Genomic DNA, 20,408 nt, shown 5'->3' with positions numbered 1-20,408 from the left:
TTGGGGATGTTTTTCAGCAGCAGGGATAGGGGAAATTGTTTCAGTCGAGGGGAAGATGGATGGTGTGAAATACTGGAATATTCTTGAGCAAAATCTGTTTCAGTCTGTCAGTGATTTGAGACTGGGATAAAGCTACACTCTAGTGGTTTAAAGGGAAATGTGTAAATATTTTCAATTGTCCCAGTGAAAGCCCACACCTCAATTCAATTGAGAATCTGTGGTCAGACTTGAAAATTGCTGTTCACTAAAGGAAAACATCTAACTTGAAGGAACTGGAGCAGTTTTGCTTTGGGAAATGGGTAAAAATCCCAGTGGCACGATGTGGAAAGCTCATAGAGACTTATCCAAAGTGACTTGCAGTTGTAATTGCCACAAAATGAGGCTCTACAAAGTACTGCCTTTAGGGGGGTGCATAGTTATGCGCACACAAGTTTTCAGTTATTTTGTCCTATATGTTGTTTGCTTCACAATAAAAAGAAAATCAAATGTTCACAGTTGTAGGCATGCTCTTTACATGAACTGTAGAGAAAAAAAGAAAAAAACAGGAGACTGATATCTCTGAAGATGTCCTTTGCAGAAGCACTGCCCCAGTATTGATAGAGGAGGCATCCACCTCCAGGAGAAACTGCTTGTTAGGATTGGGGTGGTGCAGCAGCGGAGCTCTCGAGAAGGCCTTTATCAAGTGCTGGAAGGTGAACACAGACCAGAACCTGGCATTAGCCCTTTTCTTGGTTAAGGAGAGATGCGTGCTATGAGAGAAAAGAAGTGTGGAATAAATTGCCTGTAGAAGTTGTCGAAACCCATGAACTGCTGGATGGCACTCAAACGTTGAGGACACGGTCAGGAGAGAACAGCAGAAACCTTTTCAGGATCCATTTCGAGACAGATGTCGTCCAAATACATGACGATGGAAACATAGAGGATGTCTCAGAAAATATTGTTAATAAATTCCTGAAACACACCACGCACATTCCACAGACCAAAAGGCATAACAAGGTACTTGTAGTCACCGTCATAAGTATAAATGCCGTCTTCCATTATTCACCCTTGTGGATACAGATGAAGTTATAAGCCCTTATAGGATCCAATTTACTGAAGATCGTTGCTCCATGGATTCTGTCAAATAATTCTGGAATCAAAGGCAGGGGGCACTTATTCTTAATAGTGATGTTATTAAGTCCTTGATATCTAATACAGGTACAGTGGGGCAAAAAAGTATTTAGTCAGTCAGCAATAGTGCAAGTTCCACCACTTAAAAAGATGAGAGGCGTCTGTAATTTACATCATAGGTAGACCTCAACTATGGGAGACAAACTGAGAAAAAAAAATCCAGAAAATCACATTGTCTGTTTTTTTTTCATTTTATTTGCATATTATGGTGGAAAATAAGTATTTGGTCAGAAACAAAATTTCATCTCAATACTTTGTGATATATCCTTTGTTGGCAATGACAGAGGTCAAACGTTTTCTGTAAGTCTTCACAAGGTTGCCACACACTGTTGTTGGTATGTTGGCCCATTCCTCCATGCAGATCTCCCCTAGAGCAGTGATGTTTTTGGCTTTTCGCTTGGCAACACGGACTTTCAACTCCCTCCAAAGGTTTTCTATAGGGTTGAGATCTGGAGACTGGCTAGGCCACTCCAGGACCTTGAAATGCTTCTTACGAAGCCACTCCTTCGTTGCCCTGGCGGTGTGCTTTGGATCATTGTCATGTTGAAAGACCCAGCCACGTTTCATATTCAATGCCCTTGCTGATGGAAGGAGGTTTGCACTCAAAATCTCACGATACATGGCCCCATTCATTCTTTCATGTACCCGGATCAGTCGTCCTGGCCCCTTTGCAGAGAAACAGCCCCAAAGCATGATGTTTCCACCACCATGCTTTACAGTAGGTATGGTGTTTGATGGATGCAACTCAGTATTCTTTTTCCTCCAAACACGACAAGTTGTGTTTCTACCAAACAGTTCCAGTTTGGTTTCATCAGACCATAGGACATTCTCCCAAAACTCCTCTGGATCATCCAAATGCTCTCTAGCAAACTTCAGACGGGCCCGGACATGTACAGGCTTAAGCAGTGGGACACGTCTGGCACTGCAGGATCTGAGTCCATGGTGGCGTAGTGTGTTACTTATGGTAGGCCTTGTTACATTGGTCCCAGCTCTCTGCAGTTCATTCACTAGGTCCCCCCGCGTGGTTCTGGGATTTTTGCTCACCGTTCTTGTGATCATTCTGACCCCACGGGGTGGGATTTTGCGTGGAGCACCAGATCGAGGGAGATTATCAGTGGTCTTGTATGTCTTCCATTTTCTAATTATTGCTCCCACAGTTGATTTCTTCACTCCAAGCTGGTTGGCTATTGCAGATTCAGTCTTCCCAGCCTGGTGCAGGGCTACAATTTTGTTTCTGGTGTCCTTTGACAGCTCTTTGGTCTTCACCATAGTGGAGTTTGGAGTCAGACTGTTTGAGGGTGTGCACAGGTGTTTTTTTATACTGATAACAAGTTTAAACAGGTGCCATTACTACAGGTAATGAGTGGAGGAAAGAGGAGACTCTTAAAGAAGAAGTTACAGGTCTGTGAGAGCCAGAAATCTTGATTGCTTGTTTCTGACCAAATACTTATTTTCCACCATAATATGCAAATAAAATGAAAAAAAAACAGACAATGTGATTTTCTGGATTTTTTTTTCTCAGTTTGTCTCCCATAGTTGAGGTCTACCTATGATGTAAATTACAGACGCCTCTCATCTTTTTAAGTGGTGGGACTTGCACTATTGCTGACTGACTAAATACTTTTTTGCCCCACTGTACGTAGGGAACGGTCCCTTTTTGTCACAAAGAAGAAGCCGGCAGGAGAAGAGGACTTAAGGATGAATCCCTTGGCTAAATTTTCTTGGATGTATTCCAACAAGGCACAAGTCTCTGTTAGAGATAGAGGATACACCCGAACCAGGGTGGAGAGGTGCCAGACTGAAGCTCAATGGGACAATCATAAGGTCTATGGGGTTAATAGCCTTCTTTTTACAAAAGACTTTTGCGAAGGCATGGTATTAGGTAGGCAGAGGAGAAAGATTCAGAGACCTTAGCTAAGAAGTTGATAGCACAAAACGGTATCCACTGAAGCACCTGGCCAGCGGGCTATCCAACAACTGATGCATGTAAACGCAACCATAGAATGCACAGAAGAACAGATATTACAGATTTAGGTAACACATAGAAAGAAATTCTTTTGGAGTGCAGAACTTCAATCTGAAACACGACTGGCAGTGTAATATATCAGATGGGCTCCACTAGGATTTGTACATCAATGAAGACAATAGCCAGGGGATTATAGTTGTTGTGTAGGGAGCTGAAGTTCAAGAACTAGGTCCTGATGGATGAAGCTGGCAGCAGAGCCGGAGTCTATATGGGCTGCCACAGAAAGAGACCTCTCTCCCCAGGACAGGTTGACTATTCTTCCATTCATTTGAATGGTAGTCTTGTGTTTTCGTCCATGTCTCTATGGTTTGGCTTTCCATTTTAAAGCATTAGAGATCATTTTAGCTGAACAGCCTATCATTGTCTGCACTTCTTTATAAGATTTACCCTCTCCAATCAACTTTTTAATCAAAGTACACTGTTCTTCTGAACAATGTCTCGAATGATCCATACTTCTCAGACTTTCAAGGAGAAATGCATGTACAACATGTCCTGGTTTCACCCTTCAATAAGGGCCACGTGATTCACACTTGTTTCTTCACAGAATGATTGACCTCACTAATTGAACTCTACACTGCTATTACAGTATTTTGAACACACCCCCTTTCAATTAATTATTCTAATACAGACTCAAAAACCTGTAGATCATGAATGCGGAGTCTGTTTATTTTTCTTAGAATCTACTGCACCAATTGGTAAATTGTTTGACTTGTGGTAATATAATTTGTACCAAAAACAGTGATTAATCTGGTTAGTCATATTGAACTGCTATTATTTTGAACACTATTGTATATAGTAAAAAAAATACTTTCCTCTAGTATGGCAACTCACATGAGTGTCCTTTATGACACATGATGTCCAACCAGGCAGCACTTCTTCAGTGGTTGTCCAAGTAAATGATCCTCCATACATGTCTCCATGCATGCAATCAAAACACCTCTCGACTTGGTATCCGTTATTTAACAACATCCGTAGCATTATTTCATCATTTAGAGCATACTGAATAGCACTAGGAAAATGGGTATCATTTACAAGCATGAAGTAGCAGTTGACATTGGCATTATGAACTAGGAGAAGTCTAACAATTTCATAGCTTCCAGATCGTACAGCTACTAAAATACAGTTTAGAGGGTCCAAATTTGGATTAGCAGCAGCTTTTAATAGTATCTCTGTGCATAAAACATCTTTATTAGATACTGCAAAAAACAATGCAGTAATTCTTTTATCACCATAATTTTCAGATAAATGTTCAGCTAAGAGTTCATTGACATCAAAACCATTGTCAATAAGTAGTTCAAGGCACTGCATGCTTTGACCATCCACAGCAGAATGAACAGGACTTAATCCGCTTTTTTGAATTGCATGTCGTGATGTGACAGAAATAAGGAACTTCAGCGCACTAAAAGGAAAGATGAAATAATAAAATTTGACACCACACAAAATACTTCTCACATTACTTGGTAATTTAATGTAGCTCTAATATACTCAGAAGCGTAAAGGGAGGTCTATAGAGTTTACACAGAAGTATAAAGGGAGGTCTATAGTGTTTACTCATAAGTATAAAGGGAGGTCTATAAAGTTAGCGAGATGATCAAATATTGTGAGATTTTTACTGGGTTTAAAAATGTTTTATAAAAGAATTTGCATTGAATTGATTTACCACAAACCAGAATATTACAAATACTCCATTTGCCCTGAAAAGGCATGTGAAACCAACCCTTTTAAGATGATTGAGGCAAACACAGCCAAAGTAAAAGAGACCTAACCCCCGAAACAAATAGCAACCTGATAGTAACTAATTATAAGTAAGTAATTAAAAAACTGTCAAAAATTTATCTCCATTTGTCATTTGTAATCAGAGAGATCATTCTGCATAGAACACAGATTCAAATATACTGGGGAAAATTAGTATTTTCCCAGAGGCCACCGCATCGCAGTAATGGATATGCGGGGGCTCCGGGCTTTCACAAAATGCCGGCGGAGCCCCCCCGCACGACAGAGGACCACAGCCATTTTCACTCGCAGCGGCACACATCGGAACACCCCCTCATCCCAGCCTGCGGCCTGCAGCAACGCCCCACTGTTTCCTCCTCCAGCAGTGATCCTGGGACCCTGCTCCACCGCGGTCGGTAAGTTATATCCGCAATATAAGGTGAACCCCCATTTTCCCCCTAAATTTGGGGGAAAAAAGTGTCTTATAATCCGAAAAATATGGTATTTCATGCTATTTAATTATTTAAAAATCATACAATGAGATTTTCTGTTTTTAGATTCTGTCTCTCACAGTTGAAGTGTACCTACAATAAAAATTACAGCCCTCTCCATTCTTTGTAGATAGGAAATCTTGCAAAATTTGCAGTGTATCAAATTCTTATTCTTATCCTGTTGTGATTTAGATGAGTGTTGTCCCATATAATCCATAACACCCTCCACTCCTTATTCACTAATAAACTTGCCAGGCGCAGAGAATGCCAATTTTGTCCTGCATTTACTTGTAAGAAATGCTAAATAGGTAGGTACAGATATAGAAATCAAAATGTGGTGTTATGCTTTTGTGTAAGTGTGGCGCCTACGGTTGTCAAATTGAACTAATAAAATAGGTATGGAAAAAGGAAACAAGGACAGGTAAATGTCTACATTTCTTTTTTTTCAACGATATTCAATCTCCCTTTCCAAAAATGCTGAAATTAGAAATGCTAGATAGGTGCATATTCAAAAGCCAGCACTTGCAAAAATGCACTGTGTTAGTGTAGTATGTACAATTGTAAAATTTGACTAGTAAAATGAATGTGTCAAAAAAATTGTTTGCAACATGCACACTTTGTGAGTTATACAGAAACAGTTAAATGTCTGGATTTTAGTGAATTTTATTTTGGATTAAAAAAAAAACAATTATTCCCCTCCCTCATAAAAAGGATTGCATAACAAATGAAAAAAACAACAATTACTTGTGACACACCTTTTCTGACCCACATTAATTTCAGATTTTTTTTTCTGTAGCTTACTGATGCTTAAGCCCTTTACCCACGAACTTCTTTTCACCTTCCTGACCAGGCCAAAATTTACAACTCTGACTAGTGTCATTTTATTAAATAATAACTCTGGAATACTTAACATATCCCAGTGATTCTGAGACAGTTTTTTTGTGACACATTGTACTTCACGATAGTGGTAAATTTCAAAATTTTTGCATTTATTTGTGAAAATATATGACTTTAGGCAAAATTTAGAAAATTTTGTGATTTTCAAACTTTTAATGCCCTTAAACCAGATAGTTATAGCACACAAAATAGTTAATAAATAACAATTACCACATGTCTACTTTACGTTAGCATAATTTTTTTGTTAAGAAGTTAGAAGGGCTAAAAGTTTATCAGCAATTTCTAATTTTTCCAACAAAATTTACTAAATTAATTTTTTTAGTGACCACATCACATTTGAAGTGACTTTGAGGAGCATACATTTTAAAAACTACACCCTCAAAGTGAAAAAAACCACATTTAAAAAGTTTATTAACTCTTCAGGTGCTTCACAGAAATTAAAGTGGAAGAAAAAAAATAAACTTTGACTTTCCCCACAAAAATGTTGCTTTATCCCCAAATTTTGCATTTTCACAAGGCTAAAAGGAGAAAATAGTCCATACTGTGAGCCCTCATGGGCAGGGTCCTCTCAATTTGGTTTCTCAAGTCCTCAGACAGTTCTTTGGTCTTCTTTCATTTCTCCATGCTCAATGTGGTACACACAAGGACACAGGACAGAGGTTGAGTCAGCTTTAATCTACAGTGGGGCAAAAAAGTATTTAGTCAGTCAGCAATAGTGCAAGTTCCACCACTTAAAAAGATGAGAGGCGTCTGTAATTTACATCATAGGTAGACCTCAACTATGGGAGACAAACTGAGAAAAAAAAATCCAGAAAATCACATTGTCTGTTTTTTTTTCATTTTATTTTCATATTATGGTGGAAAATAAGTATTTGGTCAGAAACAAGCAATCAAGATTTCTGGCTCTCACAGACCTGTAACTTCTTCTTTAAGAGTCTCCTCTTTCCTCCACTCATTACCTGTAGTAATGGCACCTGTTTAAACTTATCAGTATAAAAAGACACCTGTGCACACCCTCAAACAGTGTGACTCCAAACTCCACTATGGTGAAGACCAAAGAGCTGTCAAAGGAGCCCTGCACCAGGCTGGGAAGACTGAATCTGCAATAGCCAACCAGCTTGGAGTGAAGAAATCAACTGTGGGAGCAATAATTAGAAAATGGAAGACATACAAGACCACTGATAATCTCCCTCGATCTGGTGCTCCACGCAAAATCCCACCCCGTGGGGTCAGAATGATCACAAGAACGGTGAGCAAAAATCCCAGAACCACGCGGGGGGACCTAGTGAATGAACTGCAGAGAGCTGGGACCAATGTAACAAGGCCTACCATAAGTAACACACTACGCCACCATGGACTCAGATCCTGCAGTGCCAGACGTGTCCCACTGCTTAAGCCTGTACATGTCCGGGCCCGTCTGAAGTTTGCTAGAGAGCATTTGGATGATCCAGAGGAGTTTTGGGAGAATGTCCTATGGTCTGATGAAACCAAACTGGAACTGTTTGGTAGAAACACAACTTGTCGTGTTTGGAGGAAAAAGAATACTGAGTTGCATCCATCAAACACCATACCTACTGTAAAGCATGGTGGTGGAAACATCATGCTTTGGGGCTGTTTCTCTGCAAAGGGGCCAGGACGACTGATCCGGGTACATGAAAGAATGAATGGGGCCATGTATCGTGAGATTTTGAGTGCAAACCTCCTTCCATCAGCAAGGGCATTGAATATGAAACGTGGCTGGGTCTTTCAACATGACAATGATCCAAAGCATACCGCCAGGGCAACGAAGGAGTGGCTTCGTAAGAAGCATTTCAAGGTCCTGGAGTGGCCTAGCCAGTCTCCAGATCTCAACCCTATAGAAAACCTTTGGAGGGAGTTGAAAGTCCGTGTTGCCAAGCGAAAAGCCAAAAACATCACTGCTCTAGGGGAGATCTGCATGGAGGAATGGGCCAACATACCAACAACAGTGTGTGGCAACCTTGTGAAGACTTACAGAAAACGTTTGACCTCTGTCATTGCCAACAAAGGATATATCACAAAGTATTGAGATGAAATTTTGTTTCTGACCAAATACTTATTTTCCACCATAATATGCAAATAAAATGAAAAAAAAAACAGACAATGTGATTTTCTGGATTTTTTTTTCTCAGTTTGTCTCCCATAGTTGAGGTCTACCTATGATGTAAATTACAGACGCCTCTCATCTTTTTAAGTGGTGGAACTTGCACTATTGCTGACTGACTAAATACTTTTTTGCCCCACTGTATGTCAACTGGCTGCAAGAGTGATTTAGTTATTGCCAACACCTGTTAGGTGCCACAGGTAAGTTACAGATGCTGTTAATTACACAAATTAGAGAAGCATCACATGATTTTTCGAACAGTGCCAATACTTTTGTCCACCCTCTTTTTTATGTTTGGTGTGGAATTATATCCAACTTGGCTTTAGGACAATTCTTTTTGTGTTTTTTCATTTAAGACAAATTAAATGAAGATAATAATACCAAAGAATTTGTGTTTGCAATCATTTTCAGGAAGAAACTGAGTATTATCTGACAGAATTGCAGGAGTGTCAATACTTTTGGCCACAACTGTATAAATGTGGGCATAATAGATGTGGTTTGTGCAAATATATGAACAAAACATATACAGTATGTTGTCATCTTCAGATCACAAATGCACTTATGACATTGCAACTTTCATAAACTACAACACAATGCACGTACTATATTCAGCCACGTGCTCCTTGTGCGACATGCAATATATTGGCTGCACTTCTCACAAGTTAAAAGTTAGAATTGCTGAGCACATTAATGATGTGTTACCAGATCCTTTAAGCCACTGCCTCTTGCTTCATATGGAAGGACATGCTGCCCAAGTTTTCTCCCGATAGGTGCCATTCCCCTGATGAATCATACCTTTGAAGAAACGCGTCGGGAGGCACCCAGGGTCAATTGTTATGAATGAGTCACCGAAGGAGGAAAAAACAAAAATGCAAGCTAAGTCCAGAAAACCAGAGAGGTTGGTAGCTATCGGATTGCAGACCCCTGATCCTATTCACACAACTAACAGTAGCCGTGGGGGGTTCCTACGGTGCCCTAATCCCCTCGTTCACAGATGGAGAACTAAATAGGCCTAAAGAAAGAAAGGAGAAATCTAAACTGCCCCAGAGCAGACCCCAAAGCAATAGACAGCCCCCAACATGTATTGTCGGTGAAAAGCAGATGAAAACACAAACAGACAGAAAGACAGGTTGAGCAAACGATGGGGCCCAACTAACTAAATAGGAAAGGACAGAAAAGATGCTGGCTGCAATCCGCAAAAATACTGCCAAAATAATGTCCAACACGTCTGATAGAAAAAAGGCCCTGAAGTCACTAGACTTCAAAAACACTATATCAGCACTCAGGTATATTCTGAAGACTGAGCAAAAGATCAACTTGACCAGAGACAAAAATGGAAATTGTTCCACTCTAATAATCACAGGCATAGAAAGAGTCAACTGCCCAGAGAGAGGTGGGGATTGTTTGCAGCTTGTCTTCAAACGAGAAGCCTTTTGGATTTTTCACCTAGCCACAAGATTCTCCAGTGGGTGAAATTATAAAAATGATTTTATGTACCTCTATTGAAATGTCTAATCATGACAGAGAAATTTATATATTTTCTTTCGTTCCTTTGAGAAACTTGGATTAGGAGGCAAAAAGGAAAAAGAAAAAAAAAAAATTTTCTCTTCTCCCGGCTTTGATACAGTTTTATACAAATGAGAGGATTGCCGGTATAAAGGTATAACAGTATAACTTAATTAGCATTAATAAAATAATGTTGAAAGTTAAAATCTTTTTCTCATATAATAGATATATTGTTTGAGATTGAGTAGTATTTGAGTTATTTGTGTTATATCTACATATAATGTTTCTTACAGGATATTGCTCATCTTTGTGAAACATGTTCTTTGAGTCTCCACACTCTCCTTTTTTTTCCCCTCCCCCTCCTTTTCATTTATTTTCTCCTGTGTACACATAGGGTTAACAATTAAGCACATTTGTGACTGTCTATTCCATATCTATTTTCTATGCTATATATTTTCATAGTTCCTGTATGGTAATTGTCATGATTAAGAGCTAGTGTAGCTCGAAACGCGTCGACCGTTATGTTTTAAAATTTTTACTTTTCATGTTTTAAATCTACTAATAAATGTGATGTTTTATGACTTTTGCGGTTGCTTGATTTTCCCATTTTTTTCACGGGTGATTTGAGCATGTTGACACCACATGTACCTCACACAATTTTATTGGGCAGTGAGGAAAGAATATTTACATTTTTACCACTGAAATATTGTTTTAATTGTTATAAGAGTTAACTTCCCAATTTATTGTACAATTTGTCCTGACTGCATGTATACCCTACAAGTAATCGGGAAATACTTTTCAGTTACAGTTCAAAAGACCAGAGAGGAAGGAGCGCCATATTATAGTGCAGAATTTACTGTTATGGTTTGCAGGTGCCATGACTCACTTTTCTGGTCCCTGAGGTGCCAGAAAAGAAGACCTACTATAAGTGACCACATTTTACAGACTACACCTCTCAATGAATTTATATAAGGCTGCAGTGATCATATTGACACCACGGGTGTGTCACAGAATTTTACACCATTGGGCGATGAAGAAAAAAATAATTATATTTTTATCACAAAAATTTAGTTTTAGCCCAGATCTAACACTTTCACATGGGTAAATCTGTAAAAATCACACCAAAATTGGTTACACAATTTCTGCTGAATGTGGAAATACTCCATATGTGGCTGTACAGTACTGCTTAGCCATGCGGCGAGACTCGGGAGGGAAGGAAAGCTATTTACATAACATTTTGGATTTGGATTACAAAAATCCAAAATGTGTGCTCTATACTGAGAACTAACATTGAAGTTCCCATCTAAATCTCCGATGTCTCTCTCTGATGTGATTCAAATGACATCCCCAATGGATCCAATCATTATAATGAGGCAGCAGTTACTCTGGAGTCAGTGGTGTCCTATTTTTCAGAAGTGTATAAACCTGTGACTTGACCACATGCACGCTTAAAATGATGGACGCTGCCAGATCATAGGCCAGACGGCATCCAAAGTGTTTTCATCTGCCTCATTATAGAGAATCATCCTCTGGAGGTTCCGTCTGAATCACGTACTTGAGGGATTTATATGGAAGCCCTTGGGTAAGTGCTCAGCATAGACCCGCAGGATAACTGTGCGCCGAGGCTTACTGCTGTGAGCAGGTTGCGGGATACAGTGACGGACAGGAGACAGGAAGGGTTAACAATTTTAATTAACACTGAGATACTCCACGCTGGGAGGTAAAAGGTTAACAATGGGGTTGGGTAGGCAGTCCCAAATATAGATAGTATGCAGGGGTTAAAGAACAGTGAAAAAGGTATTAACAGTTCTTGAGGGGTTAACTTATCCTGACAGACGTTTATCAAGACGTGATAGTCCAGGAGCAGGTGATGGCACCAACAACGGCTGATGCAGCGCTTGTCCGATGTCCTGTAGGTAATAATGATCCATCTTCTGGCAGCAGCGGTTGATCTCTGGTACCTTCCACTGAGCCCCTAGTCCATATACTGATGTTGCCGGAGGAGCGTTGGCCACGGCACTGTCTGAGCCCAACGTGGCCTGGCAGAAAAACACTGGTGAATCAGGGCGCAGATGGCAGTCCTGCACCTGGACTGCTTGGTCTGTCCCCTCTGCCTGTAGATTGCATCCTGCCGACTACGCCAAGTGTGAGCAGGTTGCAGGATGCAGTGACGGACAGGAGACAGAGCAAGGGTTAACAATTTTAATTAACACTGAGATACTCCACGCAGGGAGGTAAAAGGTTAACAATGGGGTTGGGTAGACAGTTCCAAATATAGATAGTATGCAGGGGTTAAAGAACAGTGAAAAAGGTATTAACAGTTCTTTGGGGGTTAACTTATCCTGACAAACGTTTATCAAGACATGGTAGTCCAGGAGCAAGTGATGGCACCAACAACGGCTGATGCAGCGCTTGTCCGATGTGGTCCTGTAGGTAACAATGATCCATCTTCTGGCAGCAGTGGTTGATCTCTGGTACCTTCCGCTGAGCCCCTAGTCCATATACTGATGTTGCCGGAGGAGCGTGGGCCACGGCACTGTCTGAGCCCAACGTGGCCCGGCAGAAAAACACTGGTGAATCAGGGTGCAGATGGCAGTCCTGCACCCGGTCTCTCTCTGGCAGCACGCGAGCAGTACTCACTAGCCCGGAATGTTCAACACCTCGCTTTGTGGTGACCAACGGGCACACTGCAGGTCTCTCCTTACAGTCTCTGTCAGCGGTGGCGGGGAAGCTTGATGCTCGCGGGCCGGAGCACTCAAGTCCCCCTGCTGCGCGCTGTCTCTTCCCACTAAGTCTGCCCGTTTCCATGCACGCTGAGTCTGTAAGCACTTAGTCACACCCCTGTTTCCGCCAGCAATGATTGGACTGGTCTCTTAAGCTTTCCCCCCGGACAACAGAGGAGACAGCCCCGACAGTTCCGGACCCGGCACAAAACAGGTACCAGCGGCACGGTCCTTCTTCTTACACTGCGATCTTTGGGATGCAGAATGAGCAAATCAATAGCAGGTCAATTATATATTTTTGGATTTTTTTATGCCGTTGCTCGTGTTGTATGAGTGATTAGACTACTTTATTCTTCAGGTATTCTTCAGGTAGGTCCGATTACAGCGATACCAGATATGTAACGACCAGTTCTCATTTCAATGCCAGAACACACACCCCTGGACGTTTTTCTTACAAGCAAGAGCTGATATCTTGGAAACCTTGAAAACTGGCCACAGAAGGTAAAATTACTTATTGTCAACATTCTGCAGCCCAGATATGCACTGAGATTATGTGAAAAGCCTGGACAACCCCTTTAATTCTTCAGGTTGGTACAATCACAGCGATACCACATTCATATAATTTTTTATGTTTTGCTGCAAAACTATTTTACAGAGAAAATAATTGTTTTTGCATTGCTGTATTCTGAGACCTATAGCTTTTTATTTTTCCATGTACAACAGCTTGTTTTTTGTGCGACTTGATGGCATTTTCAGCTAAACCATTTTTATTTACATTCATTTTTTATCTCGTTTTACTCCACTTTTTGTTCGGCAATGTGATGAATAAGCAGTTTTTTGTCAGTTTTTTTTCATTGAAGGGATTCATTAGTATGACAGTTGTATAGGTCAGGTCGATCCAGGGATGCCAAATATGTGTACTTTGTTTATTTTAGTTTTTACGTAAAAATACGTATATAAGGGTATAATGGTTTTTTATTTTATGATTTTTAAAAAAAATATATTTTTACAATTTTTTTTACTTAGTCCCTTTATGGTAAGGTGGTATGGTATGGTTCCAGCATGGCAAAGTATTATACCTGTCAGTGCTACACTGACAGAATCCTCTTAGACCATGCTCACAGCATGGTCTAACAGGCATGCCGTAGCTGGCAGATCCAGAGATGCTAATATCGGATGCTAGTAATGACGTTGTGCAGGGCGCTAGTCGGACATGAAAAGGAGCTCCCTTCCTCTCCCAGTCTCCAAAATGTTGCGATCGATATAGATCTCGACATTCAGGGGATTAAATAGCCAGGGGCAGGGGCAATTCGGGCACAGCTCCTGGCTCTGAGAGCAGGGGCTCAGCTATCATGTTGGTTGAGCTTCTGGTGGCGATTGTGTGTGGAACCTGTTCCTGTGCTTCGAAACTCTTACCCGACCTTGACGTTGTTAGCCCCATACTTACTGCTCCCGGGCTCGTGTCCGCCGATGCTCCCATCCTGGCTTCTGCTCCTCGCCTTCCTGCTCTCCGGTGTGCAGCTGCGCAGGCACCCTGGTGCATTTCCCGTGTCATCGGCCACGCACACGGTCTTCTCGCGCATGCCCCTTAGGCCCCGGCCGCGCGAGCCCCCGCGCCCTTTATCCAGCAGCGTGACCTGAACCGGTAAAACTGCCTGTCTAATGGGGGACAGGCACTGGGTATTTCAGGTCACCCTCCCTTAGTGGGGGTGCCTGATTATCATGTATACTTTACCTATACTTTGGCCCTTTCTTGCTACTGCTTTGCTTCCATTTAGCTAAGCCTGCTCTCTTACTTTGTGTGTCTCCCCGTGTCTTTTCAGAGCCGGTTCCTATCATCCGTCCTCCTGGTTCTCCGTTCCTCCTCCACCTCCATATACCTTCTGCCCAAGGACACTCTCCAACTCGTGCCTTCCATCCTCTTAGCCTCCCCTGTACCTACTCCTGCCTTATCCGTTCTCCTCTCCCAGCTTCTTCTGTCTCGTCTCCTTTTTGGGGTACCTTCCTCTTGAGTCGACCCCTGGTCCCAGCTGCCGTGGTACACAAGGTCTCTAAGCCTGCCCCTAACGATCCCTGTATAGGGGTTGGTCCCATCTGGTGTGCTTACTCGGGGGGAGATTCGGTACCACGGTCCAGAGGGTCCACTCTCAGTACTTGCCACCTTTGGCGTAACAGACCTATAGTTATGTCAAATGTTGTGAAGGGGTTAAAGTGTACTAACAATGAAGGAAAAGAAGAGTGTAATAGGAATTCAAATTAAGTAAGACAGTTGCCAGCGACGCCATGTCCCTGATCAACCACATTGGGTCTGTTACTGCTGCTGATACCAGTTCTATCTCTCCCTCTATCAGTTAAATATCTGTATCATTCACAAGCTACTATACTCATCTTCTTCAGTTTTCCATTTGTTCAACACAGTTCTTTTTGGAGTTTATGTTCAATGTTTTAGGACTTTCTCTCCCAATCTTTAGTGCTGCGCTGTGAGCACTGACAAACTCTCAACATCCTAAATCATCCTAAAATGGCTGTTGCATTCACTACCTGAGCTTTTATACTGACTATAATAGTCCTTCCTGATTGGGTGTGCTATTCCATGTGTTGCCATAGCAGCAAGCCATTACGGGGAAACTCATGCTGTAATTTTGGCTTTCTGTGGTTGTTGCAAGTTTGTGGAATGTAAAATGGATGCAGACTTTTTTTTTCCAATTCACACAAATTAAATAGAAAATTGCACAAATTAGTTGAGACATTCGGATTTCATAGAATTTGACAAATTTGATTCGCAGATGCAATTCGCTCATCAGTTTTAATTCTTTCAGAAATGTTGATGGCTTCTAATGAGTTGCTGCAGTTTTTGAAATACATGTAAAATTCACATCTACGAGTGCACTGCTTTATAACATGTGTTGTATGTAACCAAATTTGCCTCTCAAATCTATTGGCAAAGAAACCCAACATGAATGAACCAATAGGTTGTATTTTGCTATTGTCAAACAGTCATAAAATCTTGCTAAATAAACAAGAAAGTTATATGGTCTTTCTAATTTACAATAGCAGAATTTATTGTTTGGGCCACACATTTCAAACCTATATTGTAAGCAATCATAGGCACCTCTTGGCCTGACTGCATGAACGGCATCATTTTGGCCATGGCACTTTACAGCTGAAAGTAAGCATGATCACAATCATTTGGTGTGAAAAATGAGGATGAATGAACTCATGGAGATCAACATCCAACACTGCGGAGACACCATCACATGTTTCTCAACGCAGTGATTCTAGAGCAATGCTCCCATCCCTTATGGGAAATATGCAAAAACATGCAAAACACAAGCCGCGGAGACACCATCACGTGTTTCTCAACGCAAGCAATGACTAGCCAGGTCTTTCCCCGGGAAGGAACAACCACGGGAAGGGCAGTCTCCAATGAAGGAAACCACCTATGCCAAAACATGGTATCCATCCACAGACAGCTGTTTTGGGGTATTGCCCCTCATCAGTGTGGAGTAGGAAACTGGCTAGTAGGAGCAATGCCTAGTAAAAGACTGTGAAAAATGAGGATGAATGAACTCATGGATGTTGATCTCCATGAGTTCATTCATCCTCATTTTTCACAGTCTTTTACTAGGCATTGCTCCTACTAGCCAGTTTCCTACTCCACACTGATGAGGGGCAATACCCCAAAACAGCTGTCTGTGGATGGATACCATGTTTTGGCATAGGTGGTTTCCTTCATTGGAGACTGCCCTTCCCGTGGTTGTTCCTTCCCGGGGAAAGACCTGGCTAGTCATTGCTTGCGTTGAGAAACACGTGATGGTGTCTCCGCGGCTTGTGTTTTGCACAATCATGTGGTGTCTCATACCCTGTGAATTTTATTAATTCTTCATTTCACTTAATTTTGCTTACACTTTACAACTGCACCCACTTTATAATACAATTCTATTATCTATTTCAAAGGGGTCTAGTGACAAACGACCTTAGCACTCAGTGAAATATGTGGTCTCAGTTGTAAAAACTAGAAGGCTGTGTGCACACGCTGCGGATTTTGCTGCGGTTCCGCAGCGGTTTTGGCCGCTGCGGACCCGCAGCAGTTTTTGCTGCGGTGTACAGTACCATGATTCCCTATGGGAATCAAAAACCGCAGTGCAGACGGTGCGGAATTTTCCGCGCGGATTATCTGCGGTTTTCAATCCGCAGAAAGAATTGACATGTCAATTCTTTCTGCGGATTCTCCTGCGGTTTGCCATCTCCTCTATTGAGGAGATGAAAAACCGCAGGACAAAACCGCAGAGCAATCCGCAGGTAAAACCGCAGGTCTTTTGACCTGCGGTTTCACCTGCGGATTTACCAAAATCCGCGCGGATGAATCCGCACCTAATCCGCAGCGTGTGCACACAGCCGAAAATGAATACAGTATGTACAAGCTTAGTACCTTAATGATGTTTTACATCTAGCAAATGGCAAGGCTTCTTTCAAATTAGAGTATGAGAAGAAGATTGAATAAAGAACAAAATAGAAATTGAAGATAATTTAGAATAAGCCATATGCAGTCATAACATTAACCCCCTTCACCATCTTGGGTTTTTCCATTTTTGAGTTTCCGTTTTTTGTTTTTGCTCCCCTTCTTCCCAGAGTCATAACTTTTTTATTTTTCCGTCAATATGGTCATGTGAGGACTTGTTTTTTGCGAGACACATTGTACTATTGAACAGCACTATTGGTTTTACCATATCTTGTACTGGAAAACAGGAAAAAATTTCAAGGTGCAATTCCACAATTGTCTTCTTTTATTTTTTTTTACCATGTTCACCAAATACTATAGTTCTCCTTCCATTATGATTCTCCAGGTCATGACGAGTTCATAGATACCAAACATGCATAGGTTCTTTTTTATTTAACTGGTGAAAAAAAAAAAAAAAAAAAAAACAACAAAAAAAGGTGTCATTTTCCGACACCCATTTTGGTGTAGGTACGATCTATTGATCACCCGTCATTGCATTTTAATGCAATGTTGCGGTAACTAAAAAAAAGTAATTCTGGCGCTTTGATTTTTTTTCTCATTATGCCGTTTACCAAACAGATTAATTCTTTTTAAATACGGATATATCAGGCGATTCTGTAAGCAGCAATGCCAAATATGTGTATTTTTTTAAATTGTTTTATTTTGAATGGGGGGGTCATTTAAACTTTTACATATTTTTCATTTTTTATATGTTTAAAAACTTTTTTTTTTTAACCTTTTACTGGCCTCAATAGTCTCTATGGGAGACTAGAAGCTGCAATCATCCTATTGCTTGTGCTACACATAGCAGAGCTTCAACCCTGCTATATGTATCAAAAATGCTCATCTGCTATTAGCGCCAGCTACTGGGCGATGACAATCACAGGGGTCTCCTGCAGACCCCAGGTTGTCATGCCAACTCATCGGCAACCCGCGGTCATGTGACACGGGCACTGATGGTTGAGGTTTGTGAAGCGCTTCCAGTGTGATCATGTTAAATGCTGCTGTCAGAGATTGACAGTGGCATTTAACATGTACCGGAAAAGCTGGGGGCTCATACCGGAGCCTGCATCAAACAGGGGGAGGCGACCTTTTACATACCTATACGTACCTATACATGCAAGATCGCAAAGGGGTTAAAATCACATGCTTATATTGTATAGCCAGAACTGTAGAAAAAAAGACATGAACCGCACATCCAAAAAGCATACATTGATCAAAAACTTATAGAACTGAACATGAGGTTCTAAGTTTAACATTCTGATCAGACTGTATGAAGCCCAGTACTATGTCATTGTGAACCTCTCAGTAGGTTCCTAACCTAAAAGGTGCCGCTCCTTGCACAAAACACCAACACGGCAACAAAGCACTAGCAGGGCAGGCGACCTGATGCCATACATCACCCGTGCTGCAAGGCTGAATCCCCATGATTCCAGGCCATACCACATCACAGGCACAACACCACAGCAACAATGGCCGCCACACAGCAATAACACCAGGTGAATAGATGCAAAAAAACTCACCTTTCACAAGCTCTCAGAGTGGGGACTCAGAGCAAAAATAGGCGGAACCCCTCTTGCAGTCTCATGCTAATTTAAAAACATCTGGGACAAATGAGAGGAGTGCTGGTCCAAGTAAAACAAAAAAAAGTGGGGAAGTAATGCAAATGCTAGAACTATAGAAAAAAAGACATGGACCGCACATCCAAAAATCATATGTTGATCTAATGCTGCTAGGCAAAAATTTACAAAACTGAACATGAGGTTCTTAGTTTAGTATTGTACAGTGATGAGAAAAAGGGTAACAATGTTTTGAGCTTTTGACTTTCAGGGTTCATATCTCACCCTCCACTACTGCTTTGAACGTGAGACTACCATCATTTTATAGACAATCATCTTGGCTATCTCATACATAAATTTCACTTGCAATTATTTACCATATGATTAGTTATACAGATTCTTGTCATTTCACTACATTGTTACTGTTTTGTTCTTGGTGGTGGAAAGAATTTTTTCTTCCTGTGTACTGCAAAATACAACCTGTTCTCACATTCCCTAATACCTCATTGAGTTATAAGGTTGATTCCCAAGCAAAATGTCACTGGTTCGAATCGAGGAGCAGCTATGAAGAAGATTTCTGATGAAAAGAGAGTATCATCCAGCTCATCTATAGCGGTATCTCAGCCAAGAAAATTGCCAAACTACATAATTTGAGTGCTATGACAATTGGAAAAATGCGAATGAAGTTCCTCCATCCATTCACAAGATAAAGAGGTGGACATCAGAGTCAACAAGTCACAAGGACTGTCAGTTATGGCATGACAAACATGGCTGTGGAGGTGGTGCGTATGCTTCATAATAGTGAGATAACAGACGTCCATGCAAGCATCGTGTGACGCACGTTACACAAGTCTGGAATGGTGGCTTGAAAAAAGGTGAATACGCCTCAACTTCAATATCATAAGAAGCATCGGCTTGAGTTTTCAAAAAAGTACGCAACGTGGACGGACAGTAGAAGATTGGAAGCGGGTGATTTGGAGCAATGAGACGAAAGTCAATAGTTTAGGCTCTGATGGGTGCAAATGTGTCTGGAAAAAACAAGGGAAAAAGGGGCTAACAGAACGAGAAATGGAAGGAACTGTCAAGTTACGTGGAGGAAGGCTGATGATATGGGGTTGTTTCACGGCCAAAGACGTTGGATACTTGACCAGGATCAATGGTAGTCTCAATGCTGAGCTATATGTGAGTATCCTACAAGATAAGTTACTTCGTACACTCGAGTGCTATAGGCATAGAAAGGATAACATAGTGTTGAAACCATGGACAATGACCCAAAGCATACATCAAGCTTGGCGAACAAATAGTTCAATAACAATGAAATAGAGGTTCTGGATTAGCCCCCACAGTCTCCAGACCTCAACCCACTCAAACAATTGTGAGTAGAGTTGAAGAAAAACTGTATACATACTCAAGTGAGTCGACCAGCATGCACCAGCTTTGGGAGCACATGGAAGAGACCTGAGATAAAATCTCGGTAGAGACATATGTGAATTTGATTGAGAGAATACCCAGAAGGATTCAGGCAGTGTTGAAAGCCAAAGGTGGATTTACAAAATACTGACAAAATAATACAAATTTAAATTCAATTTTTTAGGCTCAAAACAGTGACATGATAAGAATCTGCATAACTAATCATATACTAAATAGACATCTGTGATCTCACTATTATGAGGCATGCAAGCCACGTTCGTTGCTCCGAA

At 41.2% G+C, this 20,408-nt stretch overlaps 1 protein-coding gene across 1 annotated transcript in view; it reads right to left on the bottom strand.

The window, feature by feature from the left end:
* ASB15 (ankyrin repeat and SOCS box containing 15) overlaps nt 1-20,408 on the bottom strand; it is a 117,148-nt gene that overhangs the window by 9,408 nt on the left and 87,332 nt on the right. Inside the window, exon 7 of the mRNA XM_073573408.1 lies at nt 4,028-4,595. Coding sequence (XP_073429509.1) covers nt 4,028-4,595 — 568 coding nt within the window. The remainder of the gene's footprint in view (nt 1-4,027; nt 4,596-20,408) is intronic.

Source organism: Dendrobates tinctorius, unplaced genomic scaffold (assembly GCF_039654945.1).
Source record: "Dendrobates tinctorius isolate UK_male_01 unplaced genomic scaffold, ASM3965494v1 ptg000035l, whole genome shotgun sequence".
Classification (NCBI taxonomy): Eukaryota; Metazoa; Chordata; class Amphibia; order Anura; family Dendrobatidae; genus Dendrobates; species Dendrobates tinctorius.
This window is presented reverse-complemented; position numbering and strand designations above follow the sequence as displayed.